Source organism: Cyclospora cayetanensis, unplaced genomic scaffold (genome assembly GCF_002999335.1).
Source record: "Cyclospora cayetanensis isolate NF1_C8 unplaced genomic scaffold, CcayRef3 CcayRef3_contig_251, whole genome shotgun sequence".
Lineage (NCBI taxonomy): Eukaryota > Apicomplexa > Conoidasida > Eucoccidiorida > Eimeriidae > Cyclospora > Cyclospora cayetanensis.
Genome location: NW_020312205.1, coordinates 15,345 through 32,756, shown reverse-complemented (window position 1 = coordinate 32,756; position 17,412 = coordinate 15,345). Strand labels below are relative to the sequence as shown.

The 17,412-nt window shown below is 52.9% G+C and overlaps 2 protein-coding genes across 2 annotated transcripts; one reads left to right on the top strand and one right to left on the bottom strand.

The window, feature by feature from the left end:
- Positions 1-110: 110 nt before the first annotated feature.
- LOC34618000 (calcineurin subunit B) lies at positions 111-1,392 on the bottom strand. The gene is made up of 5 exons (XM_026338352.1): positions 1,388-1,392; positions 1,026-1,266; positions 619-849; positions 263-343; positions 111-158 (listed from the first exon to the last, which is right to left on the bottom strand). The coding sequence occupies exons 1-5, from the start codon at positions 1,390-1,392 to the stop codon at positions 111-113; spliced, it is 606 nt and encodes a 201-aa protein (XP_026194137.1).
- Positions 1,393-7,629: 6,237 nt separating this feature from the next.
- On the top strand, positions 7,630-14,707 carry LOC34617998. The gene is made up of 11 exons (XM_026338351.1): positions 7,630-7,962; positions 8,147-8,512; positions 8,635-11,608; positions 11,739-11,856; positions 12,014-12,187; positions 12,400-12,559; positions 12,875-13,051; positions 13,345-13,470; positions 13,626-13,750; positions 13,970-14,320; positions 14,467-14,707. Exons 1-11 carry the CDS (start codon positions 7,630-7,632, stop codon positions 14,705-14,707), a joined length of 5,145 nt encoding a protein of 1,714 aa, XP_026194136.1.
- Positions 14,708-17,412: the final 2,705 nt, after the last annotated feature.

The following is a 17,412-nucleotide window of genomic DNA, read 5'->3' as shown; positions in this document are numbered from 1 at the left end:
GTGTAAGGCGTTGCTTGCGTTGGGAAATGGTCCGAACGCGCCTTCTTTTATTTTCTAGAGGCTTCAGCGCTGATAAAACCAGCATGCGGTAAGTTAGCTGACGCAAGAGCTCACACGTCAACCCGAAGTTTATCCGCGATGTCGATATGCGAGACCATCTGAGATGCAGCTCGCACAGCAAAAGACGAATCTCTTCGTTGGCACAATTTTAATTTCAAACTCATGTTTATATTGCTTTCGATTGAATGTGTATACACCTTACCTCTCGGAACTCCTCAAAGGATATCATCCCATCACCATCCTTATCCGCCTGGAGGATCGTTCGGTCCACCAGCTGTTGCAGCTGCGCCAGGCACATGCCAGATTAAGCAAGTGCTCATTCTACGTAGACGCCATCAAGGAGAACGGACTGTTAAGATAATGAATGCAATTACTGATATCTGCATTTTTCGTGAACTCTAAGTGAATCACGAACTGCGAGCGCAGCTCAGTTCTTATGAGATGACAAATCGCGGGTATTTCAAGTCATCCGGAAGGCCTAAACATGCTTATGTCGAATGGCAAACACTTCACAGAAAACTAGGAAGGCCGTGCTCTGTGGCTATCTGGCACACACACCTGCTGGTCATTCAAGTTGTTTCCCACCATCATTTTCATCACCGCAAAAAGTTCCCCGTTGCTTATGTGGCCGTCCTTGTTAATGTCGTATACGTCGAACGCGAATTTCGTCTTCTGGAGTTCATCAGTTCCGGCTGCCAGCTTCGAAAGGCCAACAAGGAACTCGATGAATGAAACGCGCCCGTCGCCATTTGTGTCAAATATAGAGAGCACCCTTTTCACCAAAGGGTTCTGAGTGAACAATGGCGCAATTCGAACAAAACAGCTTGTGTCGCGAGTCATTTGTCATCACACAGGTGTAGCTCAGCTGAAAGCAATTAGATCGGCAGCCACGGGCTGCCAAGACACCAGAACGGGCATCGAAATGAGAATACATGGGGCGCAATTAGAATTTCACGAAAACTGACATCAGCGATCTCAGGTACTTCGAAGAGCTCATGAGGATCAAGCTCTCCATTCTGGTTGGTGTCCAAGGCACGGAAGCGCTTGTATAGTTTCTTAATGTCCCGCTCGCTAAAGTTGGCAGCCTGTACGAGATCTGTTTGTTCCTGAGGGGTCAGCTGGCCCTGGGCGTTGCTGCACAATAAAACATTGTTAGACCTGAAGAACACGGCTCTCAGCGGTGCCTTACATGCTGGACGCTTATGACTCGGTGCAAACCGTCAGAGGAACAATGCTATTGGATACTGCCACGAAAGTGCACCTTGAAAAGCCGAACAAAAAAGACTCCAACACAAGGTTGCAAAGTACTCGGAAATAAATGACTTACCCCATCGTGGCGCGCTAAATGGAGAGACCGAGTTCACGGAGGGAGACGTCGGGGCAGAACCCCTCGCCGGCGTCCGCAGTGGCTACTTGTTTTGCTCTTCTGCTTTCCTACTTCCAACCTTTCCTAATGTTCCCGATATGTACACAGGATTGTAAAAGGGAAGACGCCTATATTTGTCAACTTCGAATTGATAAGGGCTTCACGATCCAAATGTCCTTGCCAGGGGCAGCGAACATGAATACACTCGGATCTTCTGTATGCTGCGCAATATGTTGCCACTATGTTTACAACAATTACGTCCCAAAGCATTAACCTCAAAGAGCTGCGCAATGACCGCCCCTTTTAGGATACGCCGCAGCGGGGCAAGTGCATGCAAACAGGACTTGCGAACCTGGTGTGGATCACGAAGGTGTAAAGAAATATTTATCGCACAGGCGTGATCGCACGGCTATGAGTTTCCACAGATGCCCTATGTTATGACGCCACTTCAGGCAGCAGCTGGATATGAGGATCTCGCTTGCAATGTACCACCGCATGCACAAAGAGAAAGAGTCCACAGTTTCAGGGGTCTTCCACCATTCACACCTCCCTCGCTTACATCGAGTCGTCAAAAATCTGCTGGTGAGTTTGGTTTTGACGGAAATACGGCGCAAGCAGCCACCTCTCCTGATCTTTGCGACTAGCCTCTATGCGCCGCACAGGACGCGCTGATCAGTTCGGGTGGCACGAGGGTTGCCGGCGAGACACATAAAGCGAGATGATACGTGCAAGAGACGTATAACTCAATTTTTTGTACGAAATTTTGCTTGTGCAAAAATCCAAGCCAACGGGAAGCAGTACCAGCTTGCACGGTCGGGGCAGGGGGCTGGTGTCTATGGAGCCAGCGCTGACAACAGGGTATTCATTTTGCATTATTCCCCGGTGTGGGACAATTTAAATGTAACCGAAGCCAATCTTTAACGATATCCATTCCTTCTTTTTAACGATAACTTGTCAAGTACGCGCTTTCCCATACGCCCTTCATGTGGTAATCTTCCAGTGGCCCATGGAAGCATCAAGTATACCGTTCCTCATGTAAAGCTTTTGGTTCGTTTGCATGAGGCCGACGCATAATTTCCTGTAATAGAGATCACTCTGCATCTGAATTTATATATCAGTGCGAATGTGTCGTGTTCCGTGGCACGGCATCACAGTGCCCTAGAAGCATCAGAAGTAACCCGCATTGACCCTTCACTAGCAACGACCACACGAGCTAATCTGCAAAGTCTCCGTACCTGACTCAGCTAAACGGCGCCTAGTGTAAGGCCTTGCTCACTTGGGTCCTTGGAGAATGGTTAAACACCAGAGGGACGTTACGTTAGCCGGCTAAACTATACCAACATGCATTTTACGTCACTAGTAATACTTGACTAACAGCTTGTAAGGAATTGACTGCTTCACTTGACTGCAAATAGATATGTGTTGAAAAGCAGCATAGACCCGGTACATTCAGACTGAACATTGTGCAGGATTGCTGAGGTACAAAATGCAACTAGCTGTACTTGCACAGAGTGCCTAAAGGGTGCACCTACGCGCACCCAAGGTGCCCCTCTCCCCACAAATGGACGCCACGAGAGACAAGGACAAGGAGGGAGGAAAATCTCTCCGTAAGAGTGTACCAATAACTTTCTATCAAATTTGTATTGAGTGGGGAGTTAAGCATCTCCTTACGGGGACGTTAGATGGAGAGTCACAGTCAGCAGCACCGCATGCTTCAACGCAGCGCTTCCGCGTTCCTTCATTGGCTATGGATAGTGATCTTTTTCCAATACTTGTCTGGCTTCGATCACGTCCCTTAGTAATCCCTTCATTGTATTTTTGTCGGCAACAGGCTGAAAAAGACCTTGGCGATGGCATTTGAGTGACACAACGCCTGCTGACGTGGAAGTGGCCAGCTGACATGCCGATTCGAACACACTACCCCCACAGCTAGTCGAAAGGCGTAGGGTTTCAGCCACTTGATTGCTCATGTGCGCGTCGATAAGGCCTTGCTGAATAAAGGTAAACCAATATAACGGCCGTAAGGATGGTCAGGTACTGAAGGGTTCATCAGCTGGCTGGCGACATACCTCGCTTTGTACCCTCACATGAAGAGAAATGAGTGCCTCTTTTCGCGTGTCGTGAGAAATCGCACTTCGCTGGTAGCTCTTGACATCAAGAGATTGTCTGCATGCAGGGATTACTACATCTAAAGGCCTCATACACGCCCTGATTTGTCGTTCCTCCCGTAATCAGCTTAACGCTGCTTCTGGAGAACTGAGAGCACAGGCACAGAAAAACATTTATCATATTAAGCGTGTATGTTGAGAAATTTCAAGCCTTGATTTACAAAAGCTACAAAATAAAAGAACAGCTGCTTTATCAGAGGTCATATCAGATCTATCCAAAAGTATCATGGCGACTAGTCGCAGGAGGGGCAGCAACCTAGCGATAAATGACACACTGGGGGATTCCACAGTTGATGGACTTGAGGATTTAAGAGTAGATGGACGCCACCCTTGCGTCTTTGGCTGGAAAAAGAAACATAGTGGGATCTAGAATTTTTAGACGTCGCGGCTCTGTTAGCCAGTCCTAACTTATATTCCTAGGTGGAAGAAAAAAGAATGTCAGAATTCGACCCCAAAGCAGCCCCACCAAAAGGCACTTGCTGTTGTTGCGGGAATTCGGCTCATATAGACCGGTACTGCACGCGCATGGGGAAATCCAAAGAACTTGAACAATGGGATCTGGACTAGCGAAATCAAGCTGCTTGGCGAGCGACAGAGCATCGTGCAGCTGGAAAGCCCTCACGCAGATTGCGGCACATTAAAGGGATCTACAGAGGATAAAAAGCAGCCGCTAGCGAATTCCCACGGTTCAACTTTGTGCCGATACACTAATCGCAAGGAATTGCTAATTTTACTTGATACTCAATATGAATCAGATATGCTATCTGAGGAGACGCCACTGAAGTGCAATCTGCCGGCTCACTCCTTACCACAGTCCCTCAGCGCAGACCCTAAGAGCGAGGTCAGTTGACGGGGGCCAGAGACTAGTGATTGGCAATGCTACTGCAGCCAGCTGCCACTTCAAACCGAAATTGCGTCCCACCACCATGGTCCCTGACTTCAAATGTTGGACCGATAGTAGCGTGGGAGTGGCGAGTGCTACTCTTTCTTAACAGGCTACGGATTCTTCAAGCATAAAATTCTTGTTTGTTACTTTTATCACTTCACCGAAGCTAACCAGCTGTATCCATATCAGAAGAAACTCGATGTGGTGGGATATGGGGTGGAGAAGTGCTGCCCCTGTTCATGTGGGCTTCCATTTCTTTCACAGACTGACCATCAGTCTATATCGTACTTTACGCAGAACTTTCACATAATTATAAAGCTGTTCAGTGGCTTGCAAGCCTCCCTGCGGTACGACTTTACAATGAGGCTTGTCTAGGGCATCACCACCGGGGTGGCACACGCACTCTTGCGACGTCCTAGCAACTCGGTACTCTTCAGCACAATGGCCTTGTCTGTGATGATTCAGGGCTTCTAGGAAAAGCTCATGGGCCCCACGTTTAAATTGCCAGTTGCCCTGAACGGTGCTCTTCACCTCCCTGGGTATTGTTCCTCCCCCTGGCGCACTATTTTCTTAGAATGGCTGACTCAATCCATGGGCACTGTCTGACACGTTTCCTCTTATTACTTTAACGTATTCTCGTCACTCAACATTACGTGCAGGCACTCCCTGGCATCCGGTGTCTACATTCTTTCTCGTGCCTCCTCGGGGCTTCAACATGGACAGTGCGGCAGGTATTGCCTGCATTTGCACGAAGCTACTGCTATACGAGGCCCTGAGTCACAGCTGAGCTAGTTTGTACTTTGGATCCCTTCACACACTCTACTTGTGCCCGTCTTCTCGTAGCAGGAGGCTCTCACAATTCAGCTCTTCCACAGTACTTCGTCTACCTGCTTTCATATCTTATAATTGAAGAGTGGCGTTTCTTCGCTGGGAATCAATGGTGTGTGTGTGAGGTAGCTGCCCTGTGCAATAAACATCTAATACTACGTACGACTAGCTGTAAATACTCGGTGCTAAGAGGGTTCCGCAACGCACGCCCTTGCCGTCTCTTCCCCCACGTTGTCTGAACTCTGGAAAGCGAGGGCAGGGAGGGAGCTCCAGTTTGGGAAAACACCAATTGACCTTTTCCACTTTCGTATTTAGACTAGATTAATGTGTCACTATTGCGATCCCAGATGAACATTTAGACTAATCATAGTGATATGGAATAGTCGTACTCCATTTTGTGGACTTATTGTGTGTGCGTGTAGGCTAAGCAAGCGTGTGCAGCTGCAGCAACTACTCTGAGGATGGTACCATCCGCTCCTGAGCTAGTTGCAGCTGCCAAGCTCCATATAGGATATTCCGTCAACGATATTCATACTAAGATTTTTCTGAGCATTGACGCGTCGCCTTGGCTGTTCATGCATAATAATCGTTACACCGTAGGCTTTGTTAAATACTGTAAGAGTAAACGTCGTGAGCTTGTAGGCCCATATACAGTGGGTAACCACTTGCGAACGCTCGGAGTGCTGAGGGGGTGCTGCAACGTACAGCCCATACTCTGCTCTGAAGCAGGAATCCTGAGGAGTGTGGACTAGAAGGAGAGGGATTCCTTTTGAGCAGACATTCTACAGCTCCTTTTTGAGTAGTGAGTTGCCTTGTGCGACGACAGGCGCACGATAGATAGAAAAGGTTGTGGTTTATTGCGCAAGATTTAGAATTACCGTGGTCAGTCCTCGCGTCAAGAAAGTGTACATATGGAGCAAGTAGGCAACTGACTGGCGAGCATGAGGCTTCACATCGGGGCTAGACGTAGGATCATGAATTACCCTACTCCAAGCTCAGGCAAAGGTCCATAAAAGGCTTTGATTTCTGCATGTTTACAAAAAATGGAGCCCCTTTTGAAAGTCAGTTCCATATATCGGGCTCATGGCTTCGATAATGGAGTGCTAGAGATGGTCTACCAAGGCTTTTAAGTACACGACTGCTTTGCGATGCCCTTTCCCTAGTGCAACTTATAACGCTCTGCTTTTGGCTTTCACCAAAGCCTTCTTCACCCGCTTACTACACAGTGGGGGGGACTGTATTACTCCCGCCAAAGCTGTGGGCTCAGATTCAGCTTCTCAAATGCCAAACCACCCCTTGGATCCAGAGCTGATGAGGCTTAGCAGCCACCGGCAGACCGAGATGTGGAAGCAAGTCCAACGGATCTTTACGACTCTCATATTTTAAAGAGCTTTGCTAATGGGTTGTGGGAAGGAGATTTGTCTATGGTCTAAAAGAAGTTCGCGTTTGAAAGTACCTGTGGAGAACTGCCTCCACATTCCATTACACGTGTTAAGGAACAACCCTCCACAAGCACTTTTATATCAATTTCCGCAGATAATGACTATTCAGCCGCTAATTGTCACTTTAATGTAAAATAGAATTGGCTCCTAAGGCCTGTCTGGCGGAGCTGAGTGGGTGGTGCTGCGCTGCAACGACGATTACGCCACGGCAGCGTGGGGGGTCAGCTGCTGAGGCAAGCCACAAAGCCAGTCCCTTGCAGCCTGTGTGTAGAGGGGCCTGCGCCTCCGTGTCGATAGGATAGAATTTATCGCTTGAAGTGATAAAGGAGCAATAAGACGCTAGGGGCCCTGCCTCACATCAAGCGGCAGTCGCACCCTCACCCCCCACGTGAACTCTAGTCCGCCTGTGGCCTGCCACTGGAGCAGCCACGCTTGGCGCGTCCGTCCACGGAGGCGAGGCCGCTCCTTTTCATTTCAGAAGCTAGAACTTGTCAGATTATTCACAGACTGAACACATTTGACCCGTGTAAGGAACAACGGGGGAGCACTGTTCGAGTTGTGGCCGCGCGCCCGTTTGTGTACTCAGTGCAGTGCCTTTTTTCAATCCGGCTTGCACGCAAATATTTTTGATTGCCTCGCCATTTGGTTTTTTTCCTCCATCTACAGGGTGTTTATATTCTCCGGAAACACCCCTGCTGCTCAGTTCGTCTGCTCCCATGCCCTGGGGCTGCTGCAGTCGTGCCGTGTCCACAGAGTACACGCTGCCTTGGCATCTTCTTTTCCCGCCATAAGCAGTCAGCATCTTGTGGACGCCGTGTCTACTTCTTCTGTAGGTAGCGTAGCCAAGTTGCAGAACGTCAATTTCGCCGCCAGTAGGCAATGGCGCTGCAACAACAAGGGGCCCAACAACAGCCGCTATTGACGATGGGTCAGCAGCAACAGCAGGGGCAGCAACCGGGAGGATCTCCAGCAGGTGCCCCTCAGGCGACCGGCACCCAGCAGCAGCGGCTGCAGTTTCCTCAGAACCAGCTGCCTGGCAATCTGCAGGTCCAGCAGCAACTCCTACGAATGCAGCAACAGCAGCAGGGGATTGCGGCAAAGCTGCAGGGGGGAGCTGGAGCTTCTGGCGTTCAGCAGCGACTGTTGCATCTGGAGCAGCAAGAGCAGTTCTTGCAGCAGCAGCAAGAGCCTGAAAAGGTTCACTGGGTTCAGGTGAGCCGTCGTTGCCGTTCTGTTTTGCACAGCGGTGTCACCCCTCTTGAGGCCCCTCTCTGCACCCGCATGATACCTTTTGCGCTGTATTGCACCTGTGCTGCTGCCAGTGGTCGGTGCCGCTTCTTTGCAAGCCAAATTCACGAGCATATTTTGCTTCTTTCTTGTTCCTGCATCGATGCAGTGCGACCGTTGCGATAAGTGGCGTGTTGCCCCTTACGAGATTACGCTGCCGAGTTGGGTGTGCGAGCAAAACACGTGGGATCGACGCTACGCCTCCTGCAGCGTTCCTGAGCAGCCCGACCCGGCTGCTCAGCTGCAGCAACAGCAACAGACGAGGCATCAGCAGCAATACCTGCAGCAGCAACAGCTGCAACAGCAGCAGCTGCAGCAGCAGCAGCAGCAGCAGAGGCTTGCAGCAGGCGGAGGAGGCGCAGCTCCCAAGCCCAAAGCGAAGGCAAAAGCCAAGTCGAGGGCTCCTGCCAAAGGGTCGTCGGCGGCAGTTCAACGCGCTCCTCCTCTGCCAAGTGGGAATGGCACTCCTGATGCGGTAAGTTGTGTGGCAGAGAGAAGCAGAAGCCTCGTTTTCAATGGCGATTTCAGTGTAGCCTGCCAGCTTGGCGTAAGCCACCGCATGCAGAATGGAGGTGAGGGCTGCGGGTGCCGTCGCAGGGTTCCACAGCGGCAGCAGCAGCAGCCAAAGTCGCGCTGGCTCCTGGCCTTTTAGATCCTGTCTCTGCTGCTGCTTCTGCTGCTGCGCATGTGCAGCAGAATCTCTTGCAGCAGCAGTTAACCCAACAGCAGCGCGGGGGTGGGGGCACGGGCAATGCTGCCAACCTTCCCGCGATCCAGCAGCAGCTGCTGCAGCAGCAGCTGCAGCAGCAAATGCAGCAAGCCCAACAGCACCAGCTTTTGCAGCAGCTCCAGCAGCAACAGCACCAGCTCTTGCAGCAGCTGCAGCAGCAACCGGCCGTTGTTCTCGACAACTGGGTGCAGTGCGACGCGTGCAACAAGTGGAGGAGAGCACCCAATCCGATCACCAGCGAAAAATGGTTCTGCCGCATGAACACGTGGGCCCCTCAGTTTGCGTCTTGCGAAGCGCCTGAGGAGCCAGATCCCGCTCAGCAGGAGCAGCAGCAGCAGCAGCAAAGCCAGCAGCGGCTTCTGGAGGCAGCAGTGGCACTGCAGAGGCAGCAGCAGCTGCAGCAGAGTGTGGCGAAGCGCCAGCGTACTTCCAGTGCTTCGACGAGAGTCACGGAGGCAGCGAAGACGGCGGATCCTAAAGTTGCTCCTCCCACGCAGCTCCTGAGACAGCAGCAGTTGGTTGCCGCTGCAGCGGCATCTGGTCAGCGCAACACCCCACCCTCTCCGCAGCTGCAGCTGCAGCAGCAAGTGCAGCCAGTCAAGCTGCCTCAAGCGCAACAGCAGCAGCAACAGCAGCAACAGCAACAGCAACAACAGCAACAGCAGCAGCAACATGCTGGCGCCGTTACCAACGCCGCAGGAGGAGGGGGGGGCGGCCAGCTGCAGCAGTTGCAGCTGCTGCAGCAGCAGCAGCTGCAACTGCTGCAACAGCAACAGGTGCGACTGCTGGACGTCGCGCGTCGAGCTGCTCCTCCTAACAATGCGGGGACTGGCGGGGGGGTAGGGGCCTCTCCGGGGAGCGCAGCAGCTGCTGCAGGAGGTTCTGAGCGACCAGAGGGGGGTTCAGATGCAGTTGGCGCCTCAACGGAGAAAGGGGATAAGTGGCTGGAGTGCCGTTCCTGCAAGAAGTGGCGGCGTTTGCCTTCCGAGGTGGATGCGGAGGCTTTAAGGCCTAAATTCTTCTGTTATTTGAATATGTGGGATCCCCAGCGCAACAGCTGTGCTTCTCCGCAGGAGCCGTGGCAGCAGCTGCAGCAGCAGCAGGAGATGCAGGGGAAGGCGCCTCCGACAGGTAACGCTACGTCTGCCTCCACGTTGCAGAAGGCGCAGCACCAGGCGGCGACGTCAGATGCGAGCAGACAGGAGAAGCCGGGCATTGCAGCAGCTGTGCCTGCGCAGCAGCAGCTGCAAAGGCCGGGGGGGCAGCTGCAGGGAGAGACGGGTGTGGCTGCTTCTCTTCACCAGCAGCTCCAGGAGCAGCAGTTGCTGCTCCTGCGCATGCAGCAGCAGCAGCAGCAGGAGCAGCAGCGCGCTGCCGCAGCGTCTTCCGCGATCGCCGCAAGTGGCGGTAGTGCCAAGCACGGACCGGGGGCTGGGGGAGCTGCGGGAGGGGCAGAAGACGACGACGAAGAAGAAGAGGATGACATCGAGGGGGAGGGAGACGAGGACGAAGACAGCGAAGACATGGGCGATTCTTCAGACTCCGAATCAGACCGCGGGGGGGGTGGAGGAGGAGCACCCCCAGGGGGGGGAGCCAGTGCTGGCGGCTCCTCTCGCGATGCTTCTTCTAGCGGCGCTGGAAGGAGTGGCGGGAGCGCGGGAGGCAGCACTTCCCAGCCTCCTTCTCAAGGGCATCCAGGTACAGGGAGCTTCGCTCCCTCGACTGCGGCAGACGGTGGAGCGGTAGCAGCGGCAGCGCTTCGACTTGAGCGGACCGCTGAGAAAAGTCACGCCAGCTGCCGTAGAAAAGGCCAGCAGTCCTCGCGTTTCTTCGATGTGCTGATTGTTGGCGGGGGAGTGGCGGGATTGGCGGGTGCTCTGCATTGCCAGAGGGCGGGTGTCGACTACCAGGTGATCGAAGCGCGAGACCGCCTGGGGGGTCGCGTTTGGTCCATTAGGCTGCCTGCGTCTGCGGAGGAGAGGAGGAGGCGTTCGCTGGGCTCGAAAGAGAAGGCGCCGTACTGCAAGGAAGAGAAGGAACGGAAATCCGGCTCGAACAGCGTGTGGATTGACGTAGGGGCGAACTACATGCATGGCCTGACAGGAAACGAGAACGATGTGCGACTGAAACCCCGCAGAAGAGGTTGCAGTGTGTATCACCTGGCGGCTGCTTCCCGCGCCTGCCGTGTGGCTCTAGTGCCTGGAGAGACTGGCTGGGAGAATCCGTACTACTTTGATTGGCTGCGGAGAGGACGGCGCTTCTGCCTGTTGGTGGTCTCCCTCGCCCACGCGCTTTTCACCCGCTTGGCCACGCCTGTCTCTCTGACCGCGGGGGCTCAGCCAAGAGGCTCCACTGCATCGATTCTGACGCTTTTGAACAAGGAAGTGGATGCGCTTCTCGAGTCCGAAGCAGCTCTAAGCCTCCAGGAGGGAGAGACGGCGGCTGAGCGCATGCCGCCCAATGCGCTGCCCGCATGCGAGCGACACAGCAGACAGCCGGGGAGCGATCTTGGGCAGCTCCCTCGGCACAGCACCTTCGAATCCCTGGCCATGCCTTCCGCGCTTCGGGGACTTGTGGCGACGTTGTTGCGCCGTCTGAAGGATCTGTGCTGCTCTTCTGCAGCGCTAGGAGGCACGAAGAGCAGCAAGAATCCCGAGATTGCGATTGGCGAGTGCTGCGCCTGCCAAGTGGAAGGCATGGTGGTTCGGATGCTGCGTAGCCGCTTTGGTTTCTTCGCGCCGCTTGGGGACGTCAGCGCCGCCCCCTTTGCGGTGTATGGCACTCCTGCCTTGAAGCGTGATGTTCAGAGATTGCACAACCCGAAGACACGGCTTCTGGCATGTAAGAGATGGTGCCTCTGCAGTCCCCGGCTGGTGTCGTTTCTCGACGCACACATGCTCCCGTTCCGTATATTTAGCCGCCTCGCTGACTCCCGTGTGCGCGCTGTGGGTTCCTCACGCCCGCACTGCAGGGCCTGGCTTGCGGCGCTACGCCGAGAACCTTTCGCTGGCCTTCGCTGAGAGAGATCGAAAGAAGTCTCAAGTTGTCAGGCAATTTGCAGCTATCCCTCCCTCCGTGTCTTCAGACCTGTATGTTTGAGGCAGAAAATGCTGAGGCTTTCCCTTTATTTCTGTAGGGTCTTTTAAGCTATTAGAACACTCGGGCCCGACAATACCTGTAGCCTGGTTAAACCTTTGTGTCCTCCCTCTTCAGGGATACGCGTCGTGCCTGCTCTGTTGCGTGCAGCATCTGCATGAGCTGGCGATGGCTGGTCGAGATGCTTCGCGAAGAATTGTCTCCCGACAGACTCCGTCTGAACACGCGTGTTTCTTTCGTCTCAGTTTCCTTTGAAGAAAAAGATTCGGCATTCCCATGTCTTGTGCGGTGCCACACCGATGATAATGGGAAAGAGGCGCAAGAGTGAGTTCTCGGCGCGCAAGCCTCCCTAGGCAGCGCATTGCTACGGTCCACGCCCTCCTTCGTGAGGTATTGCCTTGTTGGTTAGCAGGAGAGCTGACTAGAAACACGCATTTCAAAGTGCTGGTCGTCACTTTTTTGAGGGGGTACCACAAGGGCAGAGAGAGAGAGAAATGGGGTGTAATTCTGCAGTTCGCTGCCGTGCATAACTTCAGGCTACGATCCCGCTTTGTTTTGGTGGCACTCCCCGTGTCGCTCCTGCAACAGCCACCTGAGGGAGCTGAGGAGACGGCGGCTCACGTGACGTTTGAGCCGCCCCTTGCAGCTGAAAAGGTGGCCGCTCTTGCGTCTATAGGCATGGGAGTACACAACAAAGTGGGTGCTCCCCGAGACCGTCGCGCGCTGTGTGCTTAAGCTTTGTTAACATTTGTAATCTTCGAGATTTTCTGCGAACGGAGGCAGGCAGGCACGGACATCGTTTAGGGCTTTGCGCGCGCGTCACACGTGCAGTGGTCGTGCAAGGCGTGGGGAAAATCAGCCTCTTGTTGTCAAGTGGATAGGGTGGCTTGTCTAGTTTCCAGCAGGCACGTGTCGTGTGGCCTGGCGCTGCATGTTTTTGTTGGAATGAGACGACGTCAGCAGGGAGAAAAAGTGCTGGCTGCTTTGGCCTGGGGGCGGCTGTTCTTGCAGGTGGTGTTGCGGGTTGCGCCGTCGGATGTCTTTTGGTCGCAAGGGACGCCAACCTTTTCATCACCTTATTCGCGTTTCCAGTACTTGAACCTGCACGCTTACGGCAAGACAGGGTGCATTCTCGCACACCTGTTTCCTCCTGTTTCTCTTGCGATTGATTCGCTTACTGACGAAGAGGTCGGTCTCTGCAGGGATGTCTTTTAACACTGCGAAGGTTGCCGACTATGCTATCCTATGCGTGATCACAACGATTGCATGCGCTTGCGGGGGGCTCAAGCAGCGTTGTGTCAGCCGGCTATCCCAACGTGCAGAAGCCACTGTGCGCACTGTGCAGTGCAGTGCTGTGCGAGATAGAAACACTTCCCTTCCTGAGGCTGCTTCTCCGCTGTGGTTGGTCTTGTCGCCGAGAGATATCCTGCCTGGGTGCAACTTGGTGAGGGACGCAACGTGAATCCCGGATGTGTGTTCAGGTAGCTCAAGAGGTGCTGGATGACCTGTGCAAGCTGTTCGGCTATGACCAGCGACCGTCTCTCATCGCCTCAGTCGTCACTCGGTGGCATTCCGATAAATACTCGAAGGGATCGTATTCGTATCCCGTAGGGCACTGTGGCCTGCAGATGCTGGTGTCTTCCAGAGCTGGTCGGAAAAGGGTTTTTTTCACCTTGAACCTCTTCGGATGCAGAGAATCCAGATTCATTCTTTGTCGGATTGTGTGCTGTCTGTCGGATTGTGTGGCTCTGTGGGTGTGCAGAAGCCTGAGGCTGATATGGCAACGCACTGGCGTTGGTTGAGGGCCCCCCATCCGTTAGAGGCCCCCCGTGTTGCTTTCGCTGGGGAATTCTGTTCAGACTCCTATAATCAATGCGTCGATGGAGCGTGCGCCATTCTGCACTCGCTCACATTGCAGCTGCCTTCATCGTCTATTCATCGCTGTTTGAACTGAATCCTGCATTCACATAAGCACTCATACATACGTGTATAGCACTCGGTCCACTTGGCCAGAGTGTGCCAGCCTCGTACAGGAAAAGCACACATTTCTCAGGAACATTTTTTGCATCCTCTGATGCGGTTTGCTGCCTTTTTGTTTTCCTGCAGGTTTGATACTGGCATGCGTGCGGCGCAGTCCGTTGTGCAGTTTGGCCTGCGTCGTCACCCCTGCACAAAGGCTCATCAGGAGCTTAAGCAACAGCCCGTGAAGCGAGACGCGTGTGCTCTTGAGCGAGAACGGCTGCAGCAGCAACACCGAAACCGCCGGCAGCGCCGTGCGGCAAAGGATTTAAAAGATACGGAAAACAAGCCGCAGCGTCATACGAGGAAATCAAAGAAGGAAGCTCTTGATGCTGTAGGGGTGAGGGAGAGGATCGCCGCTGCTCGTGAAGAGCTTGAGGGAGTGAAGACAACATATTGCGGCGAGGGCTGTTGCCGTGTGGTGGACTGCCTGGACGGGTAAGACTCGTTTATCGGTGGACCTTCCACTTCCTTGTGAATTAGTGTCTACCGGGAGTCCCCGTCCGCACCGTTTTGATGTATCGTCCATCATGCAGGCGCGTCGGCCTCATTTTGAGTTGTGCTTTGCTGCTTGCTTTCTGCAGCTCGCATGCCGGGTATTACCTCACAGACGGAAGCGACTTGACAGACTGGGATGAAGGTGTAAATGAGGAGACGAAACAGGAACACGATAAGGTGGTTAGCAAAAACACACGGAAGATGCTTGAGAAGTTCCAGGCCCTTCTACGGTTTAATCATAAGCAGTTGAACTGCTCACAGTCAAGGTGTTCTCCTAGGGAATCTGGCACGGCGGGGTTTGCACAGCCTGCTCGGGCTAGAGCGTGAAGTAGGGCATATACATGCACCATAAAAGAGGAGGGTTCTAGCCTATATAGCGGCAGACAAGGATTAGACGGGGTTAAATTTATTTTCGTGAACGCTCTCCCCAGGCGAGTTGGTAGGGCAATCAGTGGGGGCAGCGCCGCAGACTCAGATGGCTCTAAGCGACCAAGGGAGTCGATGGTCGAGCATGCGCTGCAACATAGGGTGCTTTCACCTTGCATTGCACATTGATAGAAGACCAAGGGAAAGGCGCAGAGCGTGTTGCCCTTTGTAGGCGCTTCAAAGGGCATATTCCTTTCACGAGGGCACAAACTGCCCAAGTTGTGAATGTTTGTAGGGATTACTCTCAACTCGGTAATCCCGATAGGGAAAATACTGAACGAACTATGCCTTACACAAAATGGGGAGTGGCGGATGCGCTCTTTGGGCTGCATGCGGGTGGGTCATTACGGACCATTAAGCGCTTGTGAAGAGCAATGCCACCCTGCTGAATGCATGATCCCTTTGCGTATGAGCAACTCCTTTGGTTTATGCTGGGATGATGAGAAACGGGAATTTATATGCATACTGTGCATATAATGTGCACTTGGGGCGAGAAGGTTGCTCATGTACCCCTTCAGATGAAGCGAGCAGGGCAGGGCGAGGCACGGTGTATTTCATTTCCCGGTGCAGTGCCACCCCTTGTCACAGCTAGCCGCATGCTTCTGAGCCATCTAGCACCCATTGTCTTATATCAGAAACTTAAAAGTAAACGCGGGCGATCCCAAGAGGAAGTATGAGCGCCGAGAGCGGGGAAAAGATGCTAATGCCACTCCAGGCGAGACGGTTCGTACGGGAATAGGTTAGCCGTCGTTGAGAAATGATATCATTTAGCAGGGCGGAAGAGTGATAAGCTTTCGGCAGAGGCCGGAAAGATGTTCAAGTGTAACGGATGGAACTTTGATTAACTAGACGTAGTCCAGTAGTGGTTGGGTACATTTGCTTACCTAATCTTCCAGAGTATGCAAACTTCTTTGGCTGAGTAGTTCAGGTAGGTAGTTGACACAACGCAACCAGAGGCTTGTGTGGACGGGTAGCATAAGGAGCTGCACCATAGATATCCTTGGGTATGTGCCATCTAGGGGATTGTGTATTCCCTGTGTACGGAGGTATGCTGCTTGGAGCCCCCAATTTCTTCTCATGCAACTGCGGTACTTTCACCGGCATATTTCACGCTTGACACTGTTTTGTTCACCGCCATGTGGACTGCCTTTACAAGAAAATCTGCTATTTTCTTTATGGCTTCATAGTCAGGGTGCTGCATTTTGCGCTGTACTAACTTTGAGGTGCTGGCTAGAAAAAATGTTATTTGACTGAGGAAACTGGGGCGATCCTAGTAAATGGGTTGCACGCCCTATGGAAATGCCTAACCGACGCCTGCGATACCCACCGAGTCTTCTCGACTGCCCTGTCCTACTAGTGTGCACTGGTATATGATGGTTATTCATGGATTGTACTCGTTGTTTGGGGTGCGTAGCTCTTGACTCTAGGTTCATGCCACATGGATATGCTGCTGATGAGCTGCTTTCGTTAATCTAGCTACGCCCGCCTCAACGTTATCCGGTGCAGGCAGAGTTACCCCTGAATACTTCGTACTACAGCACTAGTTCTATTGACTCGGATTTCGTCAAGGAGTGACTAATTGGTGTGGCCATGCAAGGTACCTTTGGCTCAGTACAGGAAGACGCAATATTATGTGACTGTGAGCTAGATGCTATATGCAACTAATTGTGGATGTTTGGAATACTGGGAGGGAGCAATCACGCGCACGCTGGCTAGCCCTTCCCGAAATGTCAGGAAAGCTGAGAGGCGCGGGCAGTCAAACGAGGGGACACTTTTCATATTTCCTAATAAACATTCTTTGAAATTTTATCGAGTGTGGGGTACAGCGCCTCGCTGCGAACACCTTAGATGGAGCCTTGGTTTTTTGGGGATTTGTAGGAAGGCATTACAGCTGGCAAGCACGCATAGTGGGGCATGCGTCTGTACCCACAGTACTTCCCGTAATGGATACGTATTAGGTCAAAATGTACAATGGCTTCAGTCCCTGAGTACCTGCTTTGTGTTCAACAGACAAGGGGAGGACACATACGAATGCGCTCGAGTCCAAGAAAGATGATGGCAAGTACTCCAGCTTTGTAAGCATACAATTTTTAGCTCTTTGCACCTCGCGGATGTGCTTTTTTGTTGTAGAGCCCGTTACGATAGCCCCAACGACGCTAATAGTATTGCTGACTGCGGATCACTTTTGTATGGGGCTGTGGTCTGCCCAAGTGTCGGCGGCGCCGTAAGCAGATAACACTCGCGGAAGCTGTCGGTGACTTTCTCCTCTTCATGTTAGATAATTGACAATTTATGAGAAATAGACCTATAGACTGGTTATCTTCTATTTCTCCTGGACGCAACGACTGTTGACTCAATATTGGTCTGCTCTGCATGCGTGGCACTGCGACTGCAGCAGGCCTCAGCAGCTTCCAGGCATTAGAAGAAAGGTGCTCGACGAGATACTCACGTTTAGGGCTCACTGGGTGCCTCCGGCATTTTGTTTGCAAGGGAGTAGCTCTTTCTTGAGCGGCTAGCCTGCGCGCATCACTCTCTTGTCTCACGAGTCCGGGTGGCTCACTACCGTTTACAGGGGTCCCCACGGGCCCTTATCATCAGCGTCTTAC

Excerpts from the sequence above, each read along its gene's own strand:
- LOC34618000 (XM_026338352.1), bottom strand. Across the intron at positions 344-618 it reads ACAACTTGAATGACCAGCAG|CTGCAACAGCTGGTGGACCG; the intron begins GTGTGTGTGCCA and ends TGCCTGGCGCAG. Across the intron at positions 159-262 it reads CCTTTGAGGAGTTCCGAGAG|ATGGTCTCGCATATCGACAT; the intron begins GTAAGGTGTATA and ends GCTGCATCTCAG.
- LOC34617998 (XM_026338351.1), top strand. The coding sequence starts at position 7,630 with ATGGCGCTGCAACAACAAGGGGCCCAACAACAGCCGCTATTGACGATG. Across the intron at positions 7,963-8,146 it reads AAAAGGTTCACTGGGTTCAG|TGCGACCGTTGCGATAAGTG; the intron begins GTGAGCCGTCGT and ends GCATCGATGCAG. Across the intron at positions 12,560-12,874 it reads GCATGGGAGTACACAACAAA|GTGGTGTTGCGGGTTGCGCC; the intron begins GTGGGTGCTCCC and ends CTGTTCTTGCAG.